Source organism: Hirundo rustica, chromosome 1 (genome assembly GCF_015227805.2).
Source record: "Hirundo rustica isolate bHirRus1 chromosome 1, bHirRus1.pri.v3, whole genome shotgun sequence".
Classification (NCBI taxonomy): domain Eukaryota; kingdom Metazoa; phylum Chordata; class Aves; order Passeriformes; family Hirundinidae; genus Hirundo; species Hirundo rustica.
Window position 1 is genome coordinate 8,484,743 of NC_053450.1, and position 27,428 is coordinate 8,512,170.

At 37.6% G+C, this 27,428-nt stretch overlaps 1 protein-coding gene across 2 annotated transcripts in view; it reads left to right on the forward strand.

The window, feature by feature from the left end:
• The window catches only part of ADCY8 (adenylate cyclase 8), a 123,766-nt gene that overhangs the window by 19,613 nt on the left and 76,725 nt on the right, over positions 1–27,428 (forward strand). For both annotated transcript variants that reach the window (XM_040061569.2, XM_040061577.2), the window contains exon 2: positions 13,180–13,329. In XM_040061569.2, the coding sequence (XP_039917503.1) occupies positions 13,180–13,329 (150 nt within the window). The remainder of the gene's footprint in view (positions 1–13,179; positions 13,330–27,428) is intronic.

A 27,428-nucleotide genomic window follows, 5' to 3' on the forward strand; every position in this document is an offset into this window, starting at 1 on the left:
AATTGCTTTCAGCACCACACTATCTAAACAAGAAGAAAATAGCTTGAACAATGGAGCTTAGCTGGGGCCTTATTTTACTTTAAGAACAGAAAATCTCTTTTTTTTTTTTTTTTCAGTTTGAAGAATCTGACCAATGCTAACTGACTGAATGGCAGAACTTTTGCAGTAAGATCTGATTTCATCCTTGTAGAGAAACCAAAGCATTCAAATTGTTACCAAGAAGGAGTCATAAGTAATTCATTAGGATATCTGAAATGCTTTGTTTCACTCATGTTCTGATATCTAACAGATCAAGATTGTTGGAAGAGACTGCTTAAAAAAACAGCAGGGCCACGATGAGCATCTCCATCAAACAGACAGAGATCTGGGTCAAGTGTAAACTAAATAAAGTGTCTCACCCCACCATTACCTGTGATCTTTCTCCTTCAGCCTTTCATAATTTAACTACTAGAACTGTCTGGCTCTCAAAAATATTAACCAGCTGGAAGATCAGTTGATAAAACTGATTGTCTTTAGTTTTCTCTTTTAAAGCTCTGAATTAATGTTCTAACCCCTGCCTAAAATTCCAGTAAGAAATCACCTTTATCAGCTAATTCTTGGCTGAAATTATGGGATGATTTTTGTGCCGCAAAACACAGTGTCGTCAGCCTTGCTATTCATATGCCAGCATGTACAAAACCACACCACTTCTTTTCAAGCACTGGTCTGCTGAATGCTCTAAGAACACAATATTTACGTATCCTGACTCCAGTGATATTGACTCATATATTAAATCTGTGAGCTAAATACTCACTAAGGCCAAACACTGCTTTGCCCAAGAAAATTTCCTTTTGAAGACAATCAGCTTCTGTGTGAGTAGGTAAAGACTGAGCTTGCTCCGGAGTGGGTGCCTTTACACAACTCAAACTGCAGAAATGTCCACATCATTCATGGCTGTGCATTATATCAAGCCCTGTACACAGCCATCCTGATGTAAATCATCTGAGGGGCTTCTCTTGTTAGTTTATGTCCATCAAGATTTAACAGCCTCCAGCAGCATTCCTTGTATCAGCAGGATTCATTATTCAACATCAGAGACAGAGGTTGTTTTGCTTTGCGTCATTTATTTAATATTCCATGAACAGTCCAGTTTCTGTTTCTCATGCTTATACAAGCAGGGAAAACAAAGGCATGGTTTGTATTGTCAGGCAAGGAAAATTTGGCTCACGGTAAATATCAGGGTTTGATATTAATCCTATCCTTGTTTTAAACCAGAATAAGCCACTGCCTTCAAAGGAATTAGTCCTAAATCACACCACTGTCAGTGCAAAATGAATCCTGCTATATGTCTCCTCTGCTAGCAAAGTGTCAGAAGAAGCCTAATCCTTCATTATTTGTCTCTGGTATATTCTGTCAGCCAAGGACTGCATCAACTCTTTCCCACAGCACTCTCTGTACTTTTGATGTCAGTTTGACTTCTAGCTCACCACACTGGAAGCTTTCACCATGACTAATAGAGAACAACACCCACAGGTTTCACAAAGGAAAATGTTTGTCCTTGCCTAACTCTCTGAGATAAAATTTTAATCCAAATGGTCTGGAATGTTGTAACCTCTTATGCCTTTTGTCTGGTACATTTCCATTTGCTCTCATGTCCTTTCCCTATTTTCTGTCCAAGATATCCCCTAAATGATAATTTAATAAACTTGAGATAAAGCACACTTTAAAGAAAATATCAAATAACATTAGATATCAATAAAATTCCTGTTTAACATTGAGTGACTCATGTCTTCTGCTGTGTCTAAGATCTGTCCAGTTCAGCCCTGGAAGACAAAGTCTCCTGGGCCCTATTACAAATCCCCAGCCATCCTAAAGTTTTCCTTGCACGTTCATCCATATCTTCATGGGCTCTCTATTTCCTGAAGTCGCCCAAGGTCTGAGCACTTGTTTCTCAGTATGGTTAAGGATGCCTGAAATTATGTGTACACTGAGGTCAGACTACAACTACTTCTTTTATTATCACCAAGATTTCTCTGAAGTAACTGCAGGTCCCATGTTTACAGCTCAACAGGAACAGATAAGAATATAGATGTTTGGGGCTTTTCTTGATTATTTTGGGGATTTTCAAGGTTTTGCTAGGAAAGGACTCTAAAAATAGAATTCTTGAGTTCTGTCTTTTACTGGTTTTCAGATCATCTCAGCTGGCAACAAAAGGAGATATTGAGGGGAAAAAAATGAAGACAGGAATATAATTTGATTTTGGAGTTTTTTGTCACTTTTCAAAGAATAATTTTAAATGGAAGCAGAGCAGCCATGATGGGAAATTTGGAGAGAGAAGATAGTTTCTGTATTATTTGTGGTCTAGAAAAGCAAAGCCACCTGATTTGAGAACTCTAAGTTGATTCCTGTTGTCTCACACATCAATCGGCAGTAAATTCAATGGGAAATCTCCATCACCAGTGACCCCGTGCAAAATGGCAGCCACTTACGGGTGAAACTGCGGGAAGAAGGTAGCCTTGAGACTGGCCTGCTGTAAAGAATGCTAATAATAAAGTGAAAAGAACATTTGTTTCCATCACTGCTTTGTTTTGTTTTGTTTTTTGACTAATTTAAAAAAAGAACAGCTGTAAGGGATGGTTTGTTTGTCAGCAGGTATCACTGACTAACATATACAGGCAATTAGTAGAGCTTCCCATCAGAATACAAGCAGGTTTTGAAGGGCAAGGCTTGTTTGGAAAAGGACACTCAACACTGTGATATCCCTCATATTTTTCATTGCCAGTATTCTCAGTATTATTTCAGTTAAACAAATTCACTTTTTAATAGGTATTAGTCTCACCCTGACACAGACTAGAGTGGATTTCATAAGGTTGTCTATTTCTTGATAAAGAGTTCAAGAGTAATTTAAGATCATTACATTTTGCTAATACTTTTTTTTTTTTTTTTTTTTTTTTCCCCTCCCATCTTAATATCAAAAGGGAAAAATGGTTTGCAGAAACTTGCTTCTTTGTCCTGTGGGCCATAGTTTGGCAATTCAGAGGAAAATACATAGGATCTGGCCTAACATAATTAGGAAGAATAAAGAAAAGCTTCTCTTGTTCAGTCTGTTGTTACAGCTCTGTAGAATGCACCAAGGCAGGGTCACCTGCACACAAATTATGACAGTTCCAGTGGGAAGAGACATGGAATATGTCCTGCAGGTAATTTCTGGGACATTAATACAATTCTTCAGACAAAAAGAGCAATGAGGTTTGCCAGAAAAGACGAACGGCTGTCAGCCCTACAAACATATTTATTGGTCACCCTGTTTTGACATCTTACTTTGGATAAGAGCCATTATCCAGAGCAAAAACAGCTGTGCAGAACAACACCCCAAAAACTCTTAGCAGAAACGCACATGACATAATTTGCTTCTCCTTAAAATGTAGTGAAACTCTTTCCAATGCTGTAAATCAGCTATGATGTGGTTTATTTTTTCTTTTACTTCCATTACTCCTAATCGGTTGCATAATCTAAGAAGGGATCTACTAGGATTTCTTCTGCTTTGGCTGTCTGACATTGAGTTAGGTAAAACTATTGTAATAATTTGAAGAAAAAATTCCAGAAGTGACTTTCACTTTAGGCATCCTAGTCTTAGATTGTCCAAGCTCATCCTAAACTCAGTGATGCTTTCAGACTTTTCCAGATGAGATGTCAGCTGAAATTTTTTGTCAGTGAGATGATATTTAATGCCTGGTCCTCAAATACCGGTACATTTATACACACAGATAGTTATTTACAAGTCAGGTATTTCTCCCAAATTTGCCCTAAACCAGGACACCATGCATGTAATGAAAGGGGAAAATATAATGTTTTATAAGGTATGCTTAAAAAATTCCACAGGCTTTATTTTTATTTCTCAATATCCAGGAAGCCATGGGTGTACTTCCCCATTTCAGATTATTTTCTTGCAAATCTTTATTTAGATATTGTAACTTTCAGATGGAGTAATTTATTTCTCAAGCAGTTTTAAATGGAATGTGGCTCCTTTTGGACATAATTACTTTGATATTTGATTTGAACAGTAAATGTGCAGCTTGTAAGGGAGAACATCTTCTCCATAGAATCATAGAATATCCTGAGTTAAAAGGGAGTCTCAAGGTCCTTTGAAGTGCAGCTGCTTGCCCTGTACAGGACAACTCCAACAATCACACCATGTGCTTGAGAACGTTGTCCAAATGCTCATTGAGCTCTGTCAGGCTTGAGGCTGTGACTACTTCTCCAGAGAGCCTGTTGCAGGGCACAAACACAATCTGGGTGAAGAACCTTTTCTGAATATCCAACCTAACACAGCTTCAGGCAACTCCCTCGAGTGATGTCACTGGTCAGGAGAGTGATGCGATCAGTGCCTGACACTCCACTTCCCCTCGTGAGGAAATTGCAGACTGTGATGACATCTCTCCTCAGTCTCCTCAAGTAATTTCACCTGCTCCTCATATGCCTTCCTCTCTAGGTCCTTCACCATCTTCGTAGCGTCCCTTTGAACATTTTTCCTATGGATTTAGATCTTTTTAATATCTCTGGTGATATCAAGATTTGAGGTGAGGCCGCCCCAGTTCAGGGCAGAGCAGGACAATCCCCTCCCTTGCCCAGCTGGTGATGCTGTCCCTGATGCCCCCCAGGACACTCCTGGCCCTCCCGGCTGTTAGGGAACATCTGACTCACATTCAACTTGCAATCACCCAGGACCCCCAGATCGCTTTCCAGGTGTGGAATCAAGCCAGCACTTGTTTTTGTTAAATTTCATACATAAACTTTAATATTTCCAGATCAATCTTCAGGGTCCCTCTGCCTTCAGGGGATCAACAGCTCCAGCCAGTTTATTGTCATGGGCAATGGAAAAGTATAGGAAAAATTTTGGAGTCAGACAGAGCTTCATGACTCTGAAACATAGAAGGGCAGGAAGAGAAACAACTGCAGGATCTACTCCTGGTTAGAGAGCACAGGTAATTTAAAGCATTTTTGTAATACATGTGCTGTGGTTTCAAGGTCACATAAATTTGGAGAAGTGCAGAGATTCCTGTCTGCGCCCTTTATGTTAACTTATAAACACACCAAATGAGGTGATTTTTTTGGCAATGAAATAATTACATCTGGAAGTTTTGGCTTTAGAGTTCTTGTAATTACCCCGCAATACAGCTGTCTCAAAGTAGAGGGAAAAGGCAACTAACTAACACACAGAAAATACTGAATGGATAAAGTTATTCATGTCAAAAAAGATAAGATTTTTTTTTTCTAAATGGGAACATGTCAGATATCTGGAGGTGATTACATCCTGTATATAAAATGATGACAAAAGGGCACTGTGCTGCTCAGATCACATCAGGAGATATGATCACTAGATTTCATTGCATAGTTCAGGATCAGTTCCTAGGTAAGTGTCAGAGAGTTCAGCTAAGCACCTCATAGCCACGGAAAAGTTTCTAAAAAGTGAAAGGAATTTTCCCATCCCTATTGATTCCCCTGTACACATGGGCTCTGACCCTGCCACTGACATTGTCCCAATCACATCTAGTCACTAACATCTATAAAAAGAAAAGTACCTAAAGAAGATTATCCAAAGTCCCAGAATAGATATATTTTATTATTAAAATTATTCCTGGACTCTAAATTTTAGACAAACTCAAGGGGAGCAGGAGGACATGTGTTGAAGCTTTGGGGCTGCCTGACAGCACTAGCAGGTTTATGTATTTCCTTGACTGCCTCTGCATCCCTCAGTTATGTCAGTCCTTATGTGTCTGATATGATATATAATTACGTTATCATATGATTGATATTATCTTCTTGGAAGATTTCTTGTACCACACCATGTTTCAAAAGTTTTGCCATAGTTGGTGGCTGACCTACCAAGTTTGTGTGGTTTTAGCTATTTATAAGCAATTTCATGAGACAATCAATTTTCTACATTTATAATGGATTCAATGGGAGGAAGAACAAAAAAGGATACAGCTATTTTTTCTAATAGCAAATTACATTCCTTTTCTGAATATTAAAGATACATTATTTTCAAATGCTATCTTGAACAGGAACAATTGATTGGCAAACTTGTCATTGTTCAGAGGGAAAATGATTTTTGTTTTCTAAATCACTAACAGGAAAAAAAAACTGTGTTAGGATATTCTGCAACAGGATGGAGAGAATTCTATCTGAAACCAGTTGTTTTCATTAGAAGTAATCTAATAATTTCTTGTGTTACACCCTATGTTTTGATAGGTCCAACCTGCTTGTAGGCTGCACATTTAATGCACCCTAAAGGCCAGACTGTTCCTAAGTACACAGTGAAGCCTCCAATGACAGCCCTGGAAGTAGCAAGATCAGGCTTCTTAAAAATATCAGCTCTCCTAAAGATATGAATAAGATCCGAGTTTTTGAGGAATCAGCCAATGTTTCCACGGGAGCTGTGCACAGCTGAACCACAAAATTCAGTTCTAAACATGAAATCAGATGGTGACGCTGCTACAAGTGGCTTCTCTCTCATGTAGCAAATGAGAGGGTGGGTGGGGTAAAGCTGTTCTTAGCCATCATAGTCTGTGCTTGTCTAACTTTACCATAAAAAAACGTTATGCTTTTCTCCATCCCTGTCTTCTGAGAGGTATAGTATATTCCCGTCTTTCAGTAAAGTATGTGTATGTAAATCACATAAGAGTAGCACTGCCTCCAGCTGTGAGCAGGAGTTAAACATCTGTTGTACTTATGCATTGGAATATAGAATCAGGGACAGGTGCGTTTTCTGGAAAGTCATAGCAGCAGTTTGGGCACCTTTGTGTACCAGATTGGTTTCCAATAAAAGTTAGTGAAGAAGCACCCACAGGGTAAACAAACAAAACTCCCTCTTATCACTGACAGGGCAATTTAACGGTTAGACCCAGCAGCAGTCAGGATGAGTGAACCTGGGGAATAAAAACACCCTTTACAAGGTGATTTAACAATAAGGCAGCAATATATTTCCATCTAATGACTTGGAAGCAGTGCCAGCTATGAATGTTCACATGCTTCCTCTTCCTGTGGAGGCTGTGCTGTGAACTTAATCAGACGATTGCTCTAGATACAAAAATCACTGCCAACACCAAATGTTTGTTGTTTAAGTTGGCTAAGTTCCCTGATATATTTCACAGTATGGTCCCACAAATAATTGATCTGGCACAACAAAGGGGAAGCTGTACTAAGGGATCAAGGTGGGCATGAGGCAGTACAGAGAAACAGGTACTTACTAGTTTCTCTGCCAAGAGCTTTGATTCATAAAATCATACTCTCAGTGGGAGATAGAGGCTTGCTGCAGCCCATCAGTGAGAGAGCAGTAGAGTCTGTGCAACCAGATGTTCCTATTTCAGAGAAAGTAGAGCATTTTGGTCTTCTTGTGCAACACCCAGTCCATTCCTGGTGATAAGTTCTTATATGAGCATCATATTTTCCCTAAAATAACCCAAGCAAGACAGTGATCAAGAAGGGAGAGAGCATTTTCTGAGATATTTTAATTACAAAAAACAAGATGGTGGTGAACTTCTATTTTGTTAAACAACTAATGAAGAATCAAAATGCTTCTCCAAACTTAATTATTCATTAATAATTACCATAGCAACCAGCCTCTTTAAGAAGCACAAATTTAACACACACACACACACACACACACACACAGTTTTTCCAAAACAGACAAGAAATACTCTAATCTGTTGCTAAAGCCCTGGGAATGTCTAGCTGGAGATTACATTGAAAACCACTCCTTTACTTCTCTCGTGTTTGGGTGTCAGCCCTGACACTGCTCTGTTTCTATGCAGCAGAACAAAACTGCCTGCTGAAGAGGTTAATAATAAGTTTATTTCTGCTAAACATTCTAGAGTGTATTTATGCACTTGAGGTAGTAACACCCAAGTTCACTGTCCTTTTGGATTTCAGAATAATTTCTAAACTTAGCTTTCTCTCTTCTGCCTCCATTGTGCTTTCCATGTGGATATATGCTGTTGTCTCAACTTCATGATGAAGAATGCCTGTGTCAGTTACAATCTTTTAGGGCCATCTATCAATGGCCCTAAATTCAATCAACATATTTCCAATCCATATAGTTTGTTAAATGTTCATAAATATTCACTTTTCCTCAGGTTATGTCTAAATTTCCTGATGGACAGCTACATATTTCAAAAAAGGAAGTCATGGTAAAAGTAAAACACAGTTCAGTTATGATTTTTGAAGTCTTGAAACTTCTGACATTTGCTAAACCTTCATTAACTTGGTTCCCGTCATTCATAAGCTTACAGGATTCTGTGTAAACTCCTAAGGAAGGCCAACTCAATTAGGTGCTCTTAATAGAAGAAATGCCTAAAAAATGTTGTCATGCTTAGTCCAGTATCTCACCTGTAGCTTTCTGAACTTCTTGCTTCCTGAACTAGATTCAGCTCTGCCTTGAAAAATGTCTGTAGCTGATTACCTACCACTTCACAACAGACTCGGGATTTACTTCACCATCTTTTCAATGAATTTTCCTTTTACTTTTCTCTTGCATTTCTATACTGCACCTGCTTTGATTATCACTTCTTCCTGATGAGCAGTGTCTGGTGCCTTTTAATTGTTTCTTTGAAACCTGGTGGTTCCCAAATCAACTCAAAATATTTTCTTGGTTTCAGCTGTCTTGGTAAAGCCTTTTTTATATGAGTGGCAAAAAAATTATGTTATTTAAATCAATGTGTTCTGTCAAATTTAAACTAAGCTTTTGTCTGACTTGCATCCTATCCTTTCACATCCTTTGGTTTTGCTAGTTTTCATAATGATTTTGCAAAGGGTTCTGAGGCGCCAGTATGGAGGACTCTTTATAAATGACAATTTATTTGACACGTGATTTCTATGTGAACTTAGTTCTTAATCATCTCCTACAAGAAATGAAGAGTAGAGTTTTGGAATAAGAATTGTAATGGCTGCTTCTTCTTGGGTCCCTGACTTCCAAATTGAGGCGCTGGAACATGTCCAAAGGAGGGCAGTGAAACTGGTGAAGGATCTGGAAAACATGTCCTGTGAGGAGAGGCTGAGAGAACAGGGGTTGTTGCATCTGGAGAAGAGGACACTCAGGGGGACATAATTGATTTCTACTATTACATGAGAGGAGGTTTCAGTGAGGTGGTAGTCACTGTCTTCTGCAATGTCTCAAGTGAAAAGACAAAAGGAAATTGTCTTAAATTGTGCCAGGATTAGATATTAGAAATGAAATTCTCTCTGAGAGAGTAGTCAGGCATTGGAACAAGTTAAACAGGGAGTTAGTTAAACCTGGAATTTTTCAAGAGGCATCTACATGTGGAACCTTGGGAGGTTATTTAAGGGTGATTATGGTGCTGCCGGGCTGATGCTTGTAATGGATTACCTTGAAGGTCTCTTCCAACCTTGGTGACTCTGTGATTCTATGATTCTACTGCCTCATTGATCTTGTCAAGTAACTTCCTTTAGCTCTGTTCATCCTATTATGTGATTATGTGTAACTGCAAGTTCAGTAGGGACAGTGATGATCCTGGGAACAGAGATATTCCCAAGCAGCATGGTGAAGGGTACTTTCTTTGCTTTTTTAAAATATTCAAGTAGCAGACCTCCTCAGAGACATTTAAAATCAAAATATATCACTCATGGCTTTTTAAGATCACTTGCTGTGCTACTACTGTTTGTTATTTAAGTGCTGTGCAAGGTACAAATAGGCTTATAAATGTTGTGAAAGTATTTTCTTTTTTCAAATTATGCCTCAGCTTCCCTACTGTGTGAGCATTGATTATTTTCAGGTCAGTAAAAAATATTAGGAACTCTGTACAGCTTTGAAAACAGTCTGTCCTGGCTTGTGGCCTTGATAGTTTATAGAAAATCCTCTGAGACTTCTGGAATTGGCCCCATTAAGCTCTAGAAAAAAAGGAGCAGCAATAAGAGACTCAAGTCTTATATGCATTTTTTCTTTTATTAACAAGAGCCCCTAATTAGTATGCCTTGCAAGTCATAGTGCTTTACTCTTTGGAATGGTTTCAATCAGACTACCACGTGTCAGAAAAGCTGATTCTGCCCCTGCATAAGCTGTTGTTTCACCTGTAACATGTCTTCCTTTATTCCCTTTCTCCAAATCAAATTATGTACTCATGAAATCTAATTGAAAGCCAAATTTTAATGCATTTGCTCTAAGAAGATCTGCTGAAGTGAGTGGAACAAGCCCTGAGCATTAGCAGAAATGGTGAATGAACAGGGCTTATGAGGAAATTGCAAATGAATTTGCAAGCAATGGCAACCACCTTGTCACTGTTTCACTGTTGAAATGCACTTCTCAAATGTTCTGGAGGTATTTTCTTTTTTTTTTTTCCCCTCACCCTCTACTCTTACTTTCCTAGTATGAGGGAAAATACAGTCCAGGTCGAAGTTAAAAGTCAGTCAAAAAGGTCTGAAAAGTTGACTCCTCCAACCTCCCACAGCTGATTTCAGTTGTCCTGCTGAACAATTCATTTCTAGTCTCAATGTCATGTCAGCTTATCATACACCTCTTGATAGCTTGCACCAGAAAGGAGTTGTCACATAGATAAACTACTGCTTTCTCTGATCTATCTTGGTGCAAAGGCAGAGGGTGTCTGGGGGACTCTGGCTGGTCCAAGGCAACATCTCTCCAGTGAAACAGGGTATGGTAGACAACCGGAAAAAAAGCAGTAAGCACAAAGGGAGAATGGTGATACATTCAGAGTGACTAAAGAGTCTCAAATTCTTTCATTTTATAAAGTAAAAGTAAGGGGTTTGGCTTTAAGTTAGTAAAATCAGGAATGGTGACGAGCAAATTAATTGGAAATGATTACTCACTGTTTATAAATATTATACAGCTCTCAAAGAAATTATAAAACTGTGAATTAAAGGAAACAAAAGGAAACATTTTTTATCACAAATGACCTAATTAAATTGTAAAAAATCTTTATTCTTAAGTGACATAGGAGCCAAATATATTATTAACTTGAGAAAGTGTGCTGACTTGAAGGCAAAACCAGCAAGAGACTCAAAGTCAGAAAAAGAATTTAATGGGGGGGGGGGGGGAAGGTAAAATAAAATAAAACACATGCAATAGTACAAAAGACAGAGTCAGAATACAACCTGACACCATGGTGGTAGCAGTCCAGATGAAGTGGTCTTTTTGAAGCAGTGTTCCCATAGAAAGGTCTGGTAGCTCTTGTCCTTTGGGAATCCAGTGAGTAAGGCTGCCTGTGCTGTCACAAATCCCAGATTATATCCAGGTGGGAATGCTTGGCTCCTCCCCCTGGGCAGAGCATCTCACAATGGGCTGATATAATTTTATCAGTCTGTAAGTCTTGTAAATTCTGTAAGTTGTAAGTTCTGTAAGTCTGTAAGTTGTAAGTTCTGTAAGTCTTGATTGCCCATTAAACAGAGATAGCTCCTGGAGGGAGTTACCTATGAGTCATGCAGCAGGGCATTGATGGGCCATTAACAGAAGACAGTCTGGAGGGAGGGGGCAAGGGAAACACTGCCCAACCTAGCTTCAACAGCTCATGTAGATGGCGATAGAATACATACTTTGGGCACATCTTACATTGTAACCTAGGATAGAAAGGCATCAGGAAAATTGCGCAGGTGCACTGAGTATACCACCTCCAGTTTAGAGGATCCTGGAAGACAGGGAGATGCAAGGATCATACTAATCATGCCCTGCTTCTCACAAGCCTTGTCTAGACATCTGTTTTTGGAAAAGGTTAAACAAAACTTCATCTGGAGCCAGGATATGCATTATTATTTAATCATGGCATATATGTTGCAAATTAATTCCCTGTACTATAGTAGAACAATAATTCAGATTCAGAAATATGGGAATATATAAATCTGAAGTTTCTGCCAGATACTTTTGGTCTGATATCAGATCTCACTTCTAAACGTGCAACAAGACCTGCAGATCTGAGTCAAAGCATCACAGTGAGATTAGGGAGCCTTCAGTTAGGACAAACAACACTTGGATTTTAGGAAAACCAGTTATTGGGTGATAGTAAGAAAATACAATGTCTATTCCAGAATGTTCTGCAACCACAGATTTCTGGAGTGTTCAATACTGTTTTGACAAGACATCACTGAATGCTTGCCATACTTTTGTACACACTGTTTACTGTTGTATCCTTCTACTCATGCCAGAGAACTTTCTGTTTTCCACTATTAGAGAGGGTGCCCTGAATATTGAACATTTGATTTGCCTCATTGTGGCTGTTCTGGTGTTGTTCTGATTCTGCGGGTATCACCCATAGCTATCAGAGCCTTTGCAGTCTCAGCCAATATCAAGGGTGAGGTATTGGATAAAGGTACTGAGGCTGCAGAACTTCGTCCTCTCTCTAATGCAGTCAAATATTGCCAGTTTCTTATTCACTCTCCCAACCAATCTTCATTCCAATGGTGTTGATGTGCCCTGACTTACAAACATGCAGAGCACAATGAGAAGTCAATGACAGACAAATAATCCACTGAAATTTACATTGTCCAATGATCCACTCCCTTTTGGCTCTCTTGACTTCATATGGAAAAGAAAGAAGCTGTGACGCAGCTGCTACAAGGAAAACCAATTCAGCCCTTACATAGACTTCAGCAAATAAAAAGTCTGTGTACACAGGCACTGGCTGTGCAAGAATTTGGTTATCCTTTCAGCTTCCCTTGTTGAATGATTCAGAATTCAGATTGTTCCAGTTTGTGCTTTGGCATCAGCTGAAAATGAATGTATTTAATTTGGTCAATAATAATACAATATCTATTGTCACTGATATTAATTCTTAGCTAACTGAAATTCCTTGTTTTCCTTAATATGGCTGCTTCCCAAACTAAAGCCAGGGAACAAACCACAAAGTTGCTCTTGCAGAAGAGGCAGTGCAAAAAAAAAAAATTGCTAATTATGTTTGTAATTGTTCCTGGCTAGAGCTCTGTGAGTCAATTTTTGGAAATATAATTTGTGGTTCAACCAGAGTTTAATGCCCCCAAAAACTGTATATCTCATCCTCAAGGCAGAGACAATTTACAAAGTTGATGTCTCTGCTTAAGATCCAAGATATTCTTTTATGCAAACTTTCCGAACTGCTATTTTTGCAGCCTACAAAGTGGTCTTTGTCTCTCTTTATTTTTTTTTAAACAGATATTTTTGCTTCTCCTGTCTAATTAAATCCTATTTGTTCTTCATTGCAGATTGCCGCTCAGGCAGTGTTATTTATGTGCATGAACACTGCAGGAATCTTCATTAGCTACCTATCAGACAGAGCACAGCGTCAAGCCTTCCTGGAGACAAGAAGATGTGTGGAAGCCAGACTGAGACTAGAGACAGAAAACCAGCGACAGGTATGGTCACCAGGAAAAACCTACCTATTTTTGTATTAACTGGTACTGATAATTGGAAAAGATCAGGCTTTTTTAGCCTTGCTGGCTCCAGTGTGGTACCACCCGATTTGTGCAGGTTAGGTGAGTTTTATGCAGTTGCTGTGCTGGTGTGTATTGAACTGATATGACTTCTAAAAGATTTCCCCTAGGAAACAGGATGAATAGAGTGGCTGTTAATAATCTTTTCCCACAGAAGAGGCCATCAAATGAAACAGCAACTGGCAGGTTTTTAAAAATGCTTCTTTACACAAGAGAGGTTAAGCTGGGGAACTTCATGTTTCAGAGCATTACAGATAGTAAAACTTGCATTAGTCAACTGAAAGATATTCCAGAACCATCTGGATGCAATCCTGTGCCATGTGCTCTGGGTTGGCTCTTCCTGAGCAGCGAGGCTGGACCAGATGACCCACTGTGGTCCCTTCCAATCTGACTGCTTCCATGAGTTTTTAAAAACTAAGCAAGTTCATGGAAGTGAACTCAATCTAGGCAGAGAAAATACTAAAGCATCCTTTCAGGCTCATAGATGGATTTTTTGCAGCTGGGAGGCCACTGCAGCGAAGTATCACTGTTCTGTTTCTCTGTTCCTAAACTCGTCTTGAAAAATCGACTTTTGGCCACTGTATGCAATAGCATACTGGGTGAGGTGCACCTTTGGTCTGAACAGGTATGGCTGATCTTAGGTAATCATCTTTTGTGATCCAAAATAAGTACCAAATAAAAAGAAGTCTGCTGCCTATTATTTTGCACAAAGGGAGAAGCATTGTATCATATATGTTACGTTGCTGTATATTCTAAGATGAATTCAGCCTTTCATTTTGCTCTGCATATGCTGTGCATATGACTTCTCCAATCTATTTCATTTTCCCTTTGAAAGTCATGCTCTTATACAGAGTTCTAGGAAGATGTCCTATTCTGGACTTCATCAACTAACGACTCAGTACACATGACTGTGTCGAGTAGCACCAGGTATCTCTGCCAGGACATCTCTGCAGCCATTGCTGACTGAAAAGACTTTGAGAGATATTATCTAGGATGCTCTGTTATTTTTTTAACTGCAGGATCATATTTTCATGCCTTTTGGGGATTTTGGGGTGTTTAGGTTTTTTTCCTTTTTCTTCTTGCCTAATTTTTCATAAACCATGATTTTGTAAGCTTTACTTTGACCATAGTTTTCTAGAGTTCATTGTAAAAAATTTTGTAACACTAACAAAAGATTCTCTTGTTCCCTTGTTCCATGTTATTCTGAGATTTTCTCACTAGAATTATTTTATCCTCTCCTGTAAAATGAAGTTAGGACAAAGACAAATATTTTGAGAAATCCAATTTTGCTGGACTTGTATTGCCTATTAGGAAAATGAAAACATATTGTTTCCATTTGGGTGGGCAGGGTTGTTTGTTTGTTTGTTTGTTTGTTTGTTTGTCTGTTTTTGTTTTGTTTTGTTATTGTTTTTGGGTTTTGGTGTGTGTTTTTTTTTTTTGTTTGTTTTTGTTTTTGTTTTTTTTTTTTGAGAGAGGACAGAACTAGTGGTTGGATCTGAAATATTTGTTTTTGCTAAGTCAGGTTGAACTGGGAATTTTGTCTTGGTCCCATGCTTTGCAAGGTTTCAGGGGTGTGTTGTTCCCTGAGGGCAGAACTACTTCCTGGAGTGTTACCTTACAGCAGCTGAGATTCACTTATAACCAAACAAAGTAGCGTGTCACAAGTATCATATGACTGGAAATGCGTAAGGGGAAATGTCCTTGGTCCAAGGAAAATGCCTGCAGGAGAAATATACAGACAACAAGACACCAAATGAAAGATTTATTCTAAAATTTAATTTAATAATAAACTAACTAAAATTTTTGAAACAAAAATCTTGAAATATTTCTGATTAATTTTCTTGTGACTTTGTATTTTTGTTATTATGCACACCACTATATATAAAAATGTTTAATAAATTTTCAGTTTTTCATTTGTATTTGGAACAGCAACATTAAAAATTATTCCAATACTGGAACATCTTGAGGAATGGAGAGTCTGTTTCCCTCAGCATTTTATTTTTTCCATTTGTTTCTGAGGTAGCATCTCATTTAAGCAATTTTTAAACCTATCTACTTAAAGAAGACTGACAAGGTCACATTTTCGGTGACCACTTTTTTTAGCAGCTTGTTCATAGTCACTTAATGAGTACACAATTCAGTGACTGCTAATATTTTTCTGTCACAAATATTTCATGATACATGGAATCTGTAGTTCAGATGAATGTAAAAAAATATATTTGTTGTTAATCCATATCACATTAAAAAAACCAAATTTAGGATTAAAGTTTATTAACTTATTTCCATTACTTCAATTTCCTATGAAGCGGGGGGAAAAGGGTGGGAAAAGAGTGTGCAGGATGGTTGTTGTGATGTGGCTTCTGAAAACCTCTAGAAATACTGTTGAGGAGCAAAAATTTGCAGAGAAAATAGAGGAATAATTATTTGTGTAATTCTTCCAGACAATAATTCCAGGAATTCCAAATTTATTCCACTTCAATTTATTTCATCTTCACTTCCCAGAAACTGTTTAAACTAAAGGGTATTTACAGTAAGGGCAAATTTTTTGTTGCTTTCAGTGTGGTACTGCTACTTTTTATAATAGTGGATGACTCAATTTATATCTCTTGAGGCTTCTTTCATCCCCACACAACTTCTGCTTCTTAAACTGAAAGTAATAGAAAATTAAAATGTATTGACATGTCAGATGTATGTCATGTCATATGAAGTGTGACAGCCTGCCAGAAAGATCCTGTAAGGTCTGTTTTTAATTTACTTTGTTTAAATCAGAAGACCAGTAAAATTAAAGTAAGAACAAAACAACACGAGTTTTAAACTACAATAAGGAGTGGTATGTTTCTCTATAAACCATTACAGAATGAGGCTCTAATTTTATATAATCATGAAAATTATAAAAATGCTTCAGATATACTTCTATTCATTACTGTGTATTGTTAAAACCAAGAAATTAAGTTTCTGCTCTCCCAAAATGACCCTTCCAATTTCTCAATATCCCTTGGATTCATGATCTCTAATCTTCTGTCATTCTAATAATGATAAATGCTACTGCTATCATTATGCAGTATTGTGCAATGCATAAACCAGCCAGTCATGGAATGTCACCAAACCGTGAGCCAAACATTTTATAATCTGTGTTTTAGGGAAAAGCAAGAGGTATCATTAGAAATGTGGAGCTGTACAAGGAAACAGTAACACTGAGAAGGAAGGATCTCTCAATGCCAGAGGTTTTAAAGGACCCTCTAATGAGTGTTTGTGGACTTTCTGGAATACAAATATAAACTTTCTACTGTGTCAGCTTCTGCTGCTGGTGAAAAATGAGATTTTTCCGTATTTCCAGACACATTTCACAATGAGCTGATTTTTTTTTTTTTTCCAGTGAAAGCAGTTTCATTCATTCACTTGCAACCATTGCATAAGGAGTAATGAAAATAGGAGGTGAAATCACCAAAATCCCACTGGAGATGAAAAAGTTTTTTTGCTGTTCTTCATATTACTCTAAACTGAAATTTGAATGTCTTGTTTTTTCCAGATGTCATTATTTTCCAACAGCGTCTCCCTTTGTGGGTTTTCAGGGTTCAAGAATTCCTTGCACTATTTCATTTTCGCTGTGAAGCTTTCCAGTTTGACGGTAAAAGCCATTTTGTTGTTCAGAAATGTCTAGGCCTATGGTCTCTGTAAATCTGAATTAGCTCCATAGGCTCGTTTTCCACTGAAAATATCTTCAGATGCAAGTTCAGCTTTTACACCAATTGCAATTCATTCAGTAACTGCACAGGAAGAGAATGTAGTGCAGACCTGGATGATGCAAAGAATTTATGGATCCTGGCTGATCCAGGGCAACCTGACTCCAGTTTTGGAGTGACTCAGTTTCCAGTGTCTGTTTCCAAAAGTCTACATACAATAAAGCTCCTACATCTTTTTTCATTCTTTCTCCCTGTGCCCATTTACTCTCAACAAGATGTGTCTACAAAATTTTCAGAAGTGTTTCAGAAAGTCAGGACTTTCAGTTGTATTTTCAGATCATCAAGGATCTGATTTTCCAACGTTATCCTTTTGTTTTTAAGCACCTGGGGTAGTTAAAAATACTATTAGCATTTTTAATTGCAATGAATTTCCTAATTCTAATTACCCTAATATGAAAATGAACAGCAGTGTGGCTACAAATGAGAATTACTCCAGCAGTCATTGCTAATGATGTTTGTGCACTTACCTGTATGGTAATATCTCTGTGGCACCATTTGGAAGTCCCAGCACCCTGTGAAACTGAAGGAACATCTGTGTCTACTTATTTCCTAATTTTCATTAAAAAAATAGAATTTTTATGAAAATAGCTAAAACATTTCAGAGCTTAATAGTTAAAGGAGTTGATGAGTACCAGAAAGACTTTATCATCAAAAGATGAAAATATCAGAGAAGCAAGTTGCAGGAAGCAGTACAAATAAATATGTTGTAAAAACAGCCTCTGATTAGCAGTTATTGATAAAATAAATTTAAATATTTTCTAATGAAATGTAGTTAGTGCATTTATATCAAACAACAAAATATGGCCACCAAAATGTCCTCCAGTTTTGTTCTCAAGACATTTCAATTATGAATTAAAATTAAACACAGGGCTCTCCCTTTTCATAAATCCATTTTATTCCAACAATATTATAACTTTCTACTACCTGTTTGCAATTTTGGTTTAATACTTTCATTTGATATCTGCATGTTTCAAAAATGTTGACAACATTTTGAAAGTGCTATACTTTGTTAATGAACACTTCAAAGACACTGTCTTTGTTCTTAGCTTGATTTTGTTGGAAGGACACAGCAGGTAATTCTGTTTTTATCATATCTGGGCAATGAAAATAGATAGTCTAACTCACTTTCCTAATTAGCTACCGAAAACTCTTCAAAACCAATGAGTATGTAATTCCCTCATTGTGAAAATGCTGTGAAATTTCCTTAATGAAGAGCAGAAACCTGCACTAAATTTCTTTCTCATTTTTATGTCTCAGGATACAAAATCCTTAAGTTTTAAATGAATGACATATTAAATCCAGACACATATTGAAGGGATGACTTTATGAAGAATTGCATTCAATATATATCAGGTGTCCTAACCTGCTCTTTCTCCAACATTTACTTGAAATTTGCTTAACATTTTAAGCCCTGGAATACTACAAATTAATTATAAAGAGTCTCTCAGGTAACTTTGTCATGCTGCCTTTTCCTGCACCACACATACATATGTCAAGTTATACATATCCAAAAACTGTTATTGTGTAGTAAAGTCAGGAATATTTTTGTGCAATAAAAATTGTGCAGGAATGTTTGACTAACTGAAGCTGCAAATTAAGCCTTAAAAGGATTAGACAGGGAAAATCACAAAAATTAAATAGCTACAGTTATAGCTAGAAGACTATAAAATCACTTCTGCCCTTACCCCTTCTCTTGTAATAAGATCACATTACAGGACAGCTACTCATAGAAAAGGCACTTATTCATAATCAGAAACTTCTCTGATGCCATGGCCACACTTCAACTCTCTATCCAAGACTGCTCTAGACCAGTGGGACTAATGAAGCTGAGACAAAGCAATAGGAAAATATGGATGGGAGGCTGCTTTCTGCTTTCAAGCTAAGCAGAGTTGTTAAACTGTACCTTACTAACATGAATAATCTGGGGTCTGAACTAATGCTCAGAAAAACCAATATATATCCTCTCTGAAACATTTTTTTTGCATTATTTCCAGTAGGTTTAGAGCACCTAATAACATTTTATAAAGAATTTGTTTGCGATGAGAGGAGAAAACAGTCCATATTTGTTTGACTTAGATTCATCCTCTGGAGAGGTGTTCATTCTTGTTCTCAGTGTAGCAGGTTATGCATCATTAATGATGAGAAAACTCTTTACCTCTTGTGCAGAGCTCACCAGCAAGGCTGCTCTGCCCCTGCTGTGATAAACTATTGGAAGGGAGTGAACTCAAATCAGAAACAAATCCTCCAGGTTTTTAGTCTTGACAAGCCAAATGGAGAAAAATCTTCTAATTTTAGCACTACATATGTGCAATTTCAGTGCAGATACCTAGTTCTAGGAGCTACTAAAGCCACAACACCTTAGTCTTTTTAGTTGTATTGTTTAAATCCCTCTCCAAAACAGTCCTCAGCAAGCAGGCACCTTTCTCTGCAGAAATAATCTCAAATTCCACAAAGAGAAGGTCCTCCTATGTGGAAATAAAGGCCCTTCTTAATATCTTCCTTAATCCTTATGAAAATGCTCTTGGGCATCCAACACACTGGCAGAGGAATCGGAGATGAAGGTTGGAGGCAGGAGAGTAGGTGTGGAGCAAGCACTGCCTGCTGCCAGGCTTGCAAAGAGTATTCAGACCAGAAGGTCCAGGCTGGTATCAAACCTGATCCACTTGGCTTCTTGGGATGCTTCCCATCAAGGTGGGACAAAGATGGGCATCTGGAAATTTTAATTATGGTCGAATCAGATCACTGGGAGAAAGAAGAAAACCTTTTCTACATTAAATGGTGTAATGAGAAGAGTTCTCACAGAGAATAGCCTACAGACAATTCCTCCCTGCAAGGCTTACTGCCTGCTACTGGCTTACTGAGCACCTCTTTCTCATCAGAGATTCCACAAATCCAGTTAAAGCTCGTTTTGAAAGTCACAACAGTTTGGATATTTGTTTCATTTGATTTGCACAAATGATTAGAGCTCACCACCCGAAAGGACCATTTGTCCAGGTGGGAAAAAGATAGATTTTTTCTACGTATGATCACACATTCTATCTTTCTAGTATGGGTATCGGGGCTGTAAAATGAGGAGACAGCCCTTAGTCTTCAGAAAAATCTGCTGTTGGCATATTTAGTATCTTCTGCTAGTTATCTTTGGAAAAACTGTAATCCTGCCTTAATCTGTTTTTCCATTTGAAAACCTGTTCTGTTTGTCCATTTGCTTCCTTCTACTTCTACTGCCAGAGGACTTTTTTTCACACTTTCCCCTACAACAATCTCTATCTCCCATGGCTTTAAGAAGCTCTCTGCAGATTGATGAACTCTGGATTGTTTTCTGATTTGTTTTTTTAAACTTTTTAAAGCAGATTACATCTTATGTAGGTTTTATCAAGCTCTTACAAATCTATCATTTAATCAACTGTCAGTACTTTGCAACCTCTAAAATAAGAGCAGATTGGACTGGGATTGGAAATGACACTTTAACAGGTTTAAACACCATAAAGTCTTGTTTATATATATAGTACATGTATGTACATATATGTGTGTATATGTGTGTGTGTGTGTTTGTATATACACACTGGTGGTAAGAATATTAAAAATATTAAAATACCTCTAAATTGGTATGAGGATAAAGTTCAGATTTATTTTTAAAAATAAAAGAATCATCTTAATTTTACAGAGCACACGGTCCTTATAAAAATAGTTTAAAGTGCTTCATATTTAAAAATTATGATCACAATAACTGAGGCTTTATTTTTTAAAGGGCAAACAATAAACTCACAATTTAAAGAAAATCTATCTAAACCTCTGGTCAGATATTACAGTTCAGCCTTTTTTTTCCTTTTGACAGAAGTCAATTTTTTGAAGTAAAGCTTCACATTTATCCAGACTTTCTTTCATCTTAGTATTTTTCTCTAAAAAGCCTTTCATGTTCCCCACAGAAATTTTTCCTTCATGTTGCTCCATCAGCACTTCGAGGATCAAACTCTAAGTGTAACATACTGGTTAATCCAACAAATAAAGGAGTATGAAAAGTTTATATTGTTCTTCACAATCCACTTCCATATTCTGATTTAGTAGGTGACCTGTTTTCTAAATCCAATAACAGACTTTTCTTCCTTATTATTGGGGTAAAGAAATATTTACATGCACTTATAATTTTGTAGATACCAGGATGTATATTTACCATACCTTCTCTCAAAACACCCCATTACTTAACTCATTTATGATTGAAGTCCAAACATTGTAAAGTCAGATTCCAGACATTGTGCCTTCACATTCACTGCTGGTGTTTGCTTCTTGTCATCAAAGCATAACCTCCATGTTTTGCTTTCAAGTAGAAATCTAAGGTAAAATCAAGATAAAAATTATCTGCTGCCTTCTCTTTCATTCCTTGCAAATCTGGGGTGGTCACATTGACTCAAACAGAATCAAGAGATTTATAGCCAGTGCCAGAGAGATAGGAGCCAGACACTGAGCTGCAATTTATATAGCAGAAAAATCTTGTAGTGTCAGATCTTCAGGTATGGGATCTTTCCCTGGAAGAAATTAGTGAGAAGGAAACCTTCCCAGTAGATGTATTTTGGATTCACTAAGGATAAAATTCCTGTGGGGTACTATGATATCTAAACCACATTTTTCAAATGTTGTGCTGGTCAATAGTGAATAAGACTGACTGCATTTTGGTGACCTGTGTCTCTTGTGATCTCAGATCTTTGCTGAAGAGAGGATTAAATAAATAAATAAATAAATAAATAAATAATCCTTTTTTCAGAGTTGCCTCTGACCAGTGACCCTTGCTGATGTGTCAGGGAGATAGACAGAGATAGAATGAGTAAGGCAAATTAAATAGTTTCATCCCGCTACAGTGATGAGACATTTCTACAAGCAGGGCTGCCATAAAGTCCTCTCGGTTTAATAAAGAATTCCAAGCTCCAAATTCATCAAGTTAGTGCTTCTGCTCTGAATATACTTATTAATTTTAAGGTCACCTTTCTATCTTGTTCAGGATCAGAACTGTTAGTGTACTAAGAAACTTTCTTTAGTTCTGTAAAAGGACTATAGGAGTACTCTAAAATGAATGTCCTTAAAAGATGCTTAATTAAGAGAGGGACTCTGTAGTCCAGGTAATGGTTTTAAATTATATAATCATGAGCAGTACCAATTCCAAGAGAGAGAGAGTCAAGTTACTGGATGCCATTACTGAGATAATTTAAGGTAAAATAAAATATTTGGAATAACATTTATAAATAGGCTAATGGCCTTTCATATCATCAGTATTCAACTGCCCTTCTACAAGCCTATTCAAACAGATTTTCAGGAGGTGACTATTGCTCCCCCCAACTGAAAGAAAGTTTTATCCTGCTTGTGCTGTTTAGTACTAGAGACTTGTAATTCTCTGACAAGGCCTATCCCCTGCTTTGACCAGAAAATATGACCTTGTACCTCTTATTCACCTTGGTGTTCTGCCACGATTTAGTCATATAAAGCTGAACAATTAAAGGCATAAAAGCCTTCTTTCTGATATTTTCCATGTCATTAGCTGCCATGAGTACTCCTGAGAAATGTATATTTTACTGAAGTTGTCTAGGAATTTTCAAAACAGCCCCAAAAAAGTAACAAAATGGAAAAGAGACCTCTAAATCAGTAGAAAATAGAAATAGTGTAGAAAAATTAAATCAACTTTTAACAACAGATAAGTCAAAGCTCTTCCAGAGAAAAATAGCACAATAAGCATTTAAGTCAGATGGTTCCATTCTGATATTTTAGAACAATTTTGAATTGTAAGAGCTGTTTTGTGCTCGTTTTCTATTCCAGTAAAACAAGGAAAAGCTTAAGATTATACTATTAAAAAATCAGTCCCCAATGATGTGTCTATCTTTCTCCTGTTCCGTAGCTCTGACTCAGGCTTTCCTTGCAAACTAACTGAAATTTATGGAAGCCAATACACCAGAAAACAGTACAAAGCTTTTTGTCATAATATGTGTCTTATTTACATAAAAATCTTTTTCTTCTGAATATTTGTCTTCTCCACTATTGTTTAATAAAGAATAAATAACAACAAAAAAAATCATGATATTTGGAAGAAACGAAATTACAAAACTGTAAAATACGCCTTCCCATTATTAGATGAGTATAATGGGTTACTGTGGGGCTGGAGAATGTCACTCGTTCAGCTCAGGGATTCCCAGCAGAAGTAGGACATTGACCTGTTGGAGAAAGTCTAGGGGAGATGAAGATGATCAGAGAGCTGGAGCACCTCTCCTATGCAGAAAGGCTGAGAAAGCTAGAATTGTTCAGTCTGGGGAAGAGAAGCCCCTTGGGAAACCTTATAGAATCTTCCAGTACATAAAAGGGCTACAAGAGAGATGGAGAGGGACTTTTGACAAGGGCATGTAGTGGTAGGACAAGGGGGAATGAGAGTTAAGAAACTGAAAGAGAGTTAAGTTGAGATGATATATTAGGAAGAAAATTTTGACTGTGAGAGTGGTGAAGAACAGGAACAGGTTGCTCAGAGAATTTGTGGCTGCCTCTTGCCTGGAAGTTGGTTGAGACTTCGAGCAACCTTGTCGAGTGAAAAGTTTTCCTGCTCATGGTCAGCAGGGGGTATTGACTGATCTTGAACACCCTTCCAACCCAAACCATTGCATGATTCTATAATAGATGTTCACGTCTACAAGGCAGGGTACAAACTGTATTGTAACTCCTGCTTTTCACCACTCATCTGTCTAATGTGGTTGGGTTTCCCAATGAAATGTGAATCTAACATGCTCTTCATTCAGGAGACAAAAAGTCATATGTAAGGGATTCAGAGGATCTGGAATTATGAACAGTTCCGTGTATTAAGTACAGACACTTTATTTGAGAGCACTTAATCTGAGACCTGTAGCTATTACTTCCTAAGCTAAAAGTCAACTCAAGCAACACAAAACATTGTCAGGAGATTGTTTCATGGGGTGCTCCCACCCACTCCCATGCAAGTTAGTGGTGCTCATGTGGCCTTATGACAAGTTGATTCACCTGTACCATACTGTAAACACTGTCTGCAGTTAGCTTAATGAGCAACTCTGTTACTTCTAAAATTAATTTTGTAAATATTTTTGTAAATATTTTGGAGATTTTTTTTTTAAATAAAATATACATGCATCAGCAATAACAAGTATCATGTCAAAAAACAAAAAGGACCGGGAGTATTTTTCTACCTATTCCCAGCATGCTACAGGATAAGCTAAATATTTATGAAGCCAAAATTATACTGGGAAGGCATAAAAAACCAAACTGGCAGCCCTGGAATCACCCTTCTACATCTCAGGAACTGCAGGGTAAGCAGGCACCTTGATTGATTGTGATCTCCTTACACAGCCAACTGGATAACAAAAAAGACACCTCCTTTTACCTGGCAGTAGACTGTTAGTCATCAAGCCCTGCCAAGATTTTGTAACGTGGCTTCAGGTATTGAATCATCATTTGCTATCCAGCCTATACAAAGGACCAGCAGTACCTTGCAGTTCCTCCCTTCAGCATCTGCTATGTATATTTTTTTATGCTGTTCTGGACAACAGCATAGAGGAGACAATTGGATAGCATGTCCTTTCTACAGGAATAGTGTGGAAAAAGCTTTTTCCTTCTTTCATTGCCACAAACTTTGCAACACATCTCAGTTAATTGAGATTAGACCCTTTTATAAAGGACCATGGCTCTCATAAATACTAGGTTATCAGTTTGATTGAGATTCTAGCTATGTTTTATAGGCAAAAGCTAAACAAAAGGAGAATCCAAGACCTCCTGTGTGATCTGGCCTTGTTTCTCTTTGAAAAATAGCAGATTCCTGAATGGAACATGCAGCCAAGGATGGGATAATTTGGAATACTAATTGCCGGAATTAAAATAAAACTAAGTTGATACAGCTCATATCACACATTGCAGCAGTAAGTAGTAAAAGCTAAAAGGCAGCCTTATAACCCCACAAGTCTGAATGAATTAGGTACTGCAGTTTCTTCAGTATTTTTTAATTAACTCCCATTGTGTTGATGAGACATAAGAAAGAACAGCTGCAAATAGACTGTCCATTGTATATTAAGTAAGCACAAAGGAGTTTCTCTTCAGAGCAGTTTGTCGTAATGTGGTGCTAATTTCTATTTTCTAGAGTGGCATCTAGCATAATTACATCCATTCCAAACAGATTTTTCAGTAGAAAACAATACCATTTTTATCAACTTCCCTTGAATGTAATAAAAACTCATGTGCTCCAGAAACACTAAAACTACTCCTGATCTGAATGGCCCTTTTTGCATCTGTTAAATTCAGTGTTTAATACAATAAAATGTCTCTGATATTAATCATAAATATTGTTGAAGACAAGCTTGATGTTTCTGGAAAAATGGTTCTTAAAATTCAAGATGAAAAATGTGAAACGTTTTCTCTAGAGCATCTATTGTTAAACACTTCTGAGGTACGCCCACTCCAGTTTTACACAAGTTCTTGGGAACAGCCACAAGCAGCATGATTCCAAACCCAGACTTACTCCCACAACATCTCTGTAGGTTCCCCCTTTTTATGGTACATGCAGAGGACGAAAAGTAAAACCTGAACTGACCTGTCAGTCAAGAGGACCTTTTCATGCCTTGGCAAAGCCATCCCCAATAAAAATTATGTGAAACAAAGAAAAATCTATACCATCTAAGTGGAGCTGGTGCACGAAGCTTATGCAGACAGCAGACCCTGCAGGTGTGATGTCCCCACATGACCTGCAGAGAAACCTTGGGGTGTTTGACATTCCTCTTAGCAATCTCCTCCAGATCCCAAATTACTGGTCAATGTTTTTTGGGGGTTTTTTTTGGTTTTTTTGGGTTTTTTTGTTTTGTTTTGTTTTGTTTTGTTTTGTTTTGTTTTGTTTTGTTTTTTGTCTCTTTGATCAGCCCAAGTGGAAAGGTCTCTGGCTTTTATTCACAAGACTGAGGCCTTGTGCACTGGCTGATTGACTCTTCTCAGAAACTTCTGCAAAGGACATAATTTATTCATCAGGGATATGTTCCACTTCTCCATGAAAGTGCCTAGCTACATTCGTGCAGTTGTAAGCACTGCTACCCCCGATTTCAGTACAAGTGACCCAAGGGATCAGTGCATGCAGACCACAGCAAAGCTGTCCAACAAAGAATGACTGTTGCAGATGCATAAAACAGGAAATGGGCTTTAGAGGCAGTATCAACATTAAATCATACTCTTGGGACTTTAAGTAGATGTGGGTGACTCATGAAGCTAATTTACTTATCATTGCAGGATTTGTTTCACTGTTGCTAACTTTTCCTGAAGGGGTAGATTGGGTAGGAGTCAGCTCCATATTTGACACCTCCTAAACTAGGTGACTTCACACTCTTTACATCTTGGAGATCCTACTACCATCAACTGAGATCTAGTCAAAACAGACAACAGAACCCAAGGAGACCCATAGTGACACTGAAGGAGTGATTTACTCACTTGACTATCTCTCCAGATTCATTGGATGAAATGGCAGTTTGGGAATAATTACCTTGGAGTCACAAAACTCAGGGTCTGAATGCAGACCTGAATTTCACCAATAATTTGTTACATTTAATTATTTCCACTGTCTTTTTCCTTTACCATGGTTATTCTTTGGGTTAAAGGCACTTCTTGAAATTCATTTACTCTAAACTCTGACTGCTCTGTCTTAAACACTAGGGTTGATTCCTATCATGAAGGGTTATTAGAAGAATAGCTCACAAGCTCTTTTCTAGCATTCCTTTGCTGCTATTTTCTTTCTTCTATGTCTTTTCTCTTGAACAAATATATCTCTGTTCCTTTTTCAAACTACTTACCACTGCTGCTTTGAATTGTAGCCCACTGCTCAACAAGTAAGCTTTCAAAAGAGCTGGCTAATGGAGTTTCCTTCACCCTAGAGTTCATAACACTTCTTTATTAGAGGTTTCTGTGTTAGAGAAGGATTTTTTTCTCATGTGTTCCCCTCCAGCTCTGAAAATGCCTTCCAAGAGAGACTGACTAAAAATGTGAGGACTCTTTGATCATGCAAATAGTAAAGTACAGAGAACAATTAAAAAAAAGACTTTTTTTTTTTTCCCCCCCCTCTGGGATTAGCTACTGCTTTTTTGTACATGACCTCCACACATTTGTGCTGCTCTTCTGTGTGACAGTATCTAAATCTGTGAAAAAGAAGCAACAGTATTTAAGTAGCTTGAAGAGGAGTTATGTGGAAGCATGTTTATATCAATGGAAGAGTGACCTGACACACATTGTAGAATAAACAAAAATCTTTCT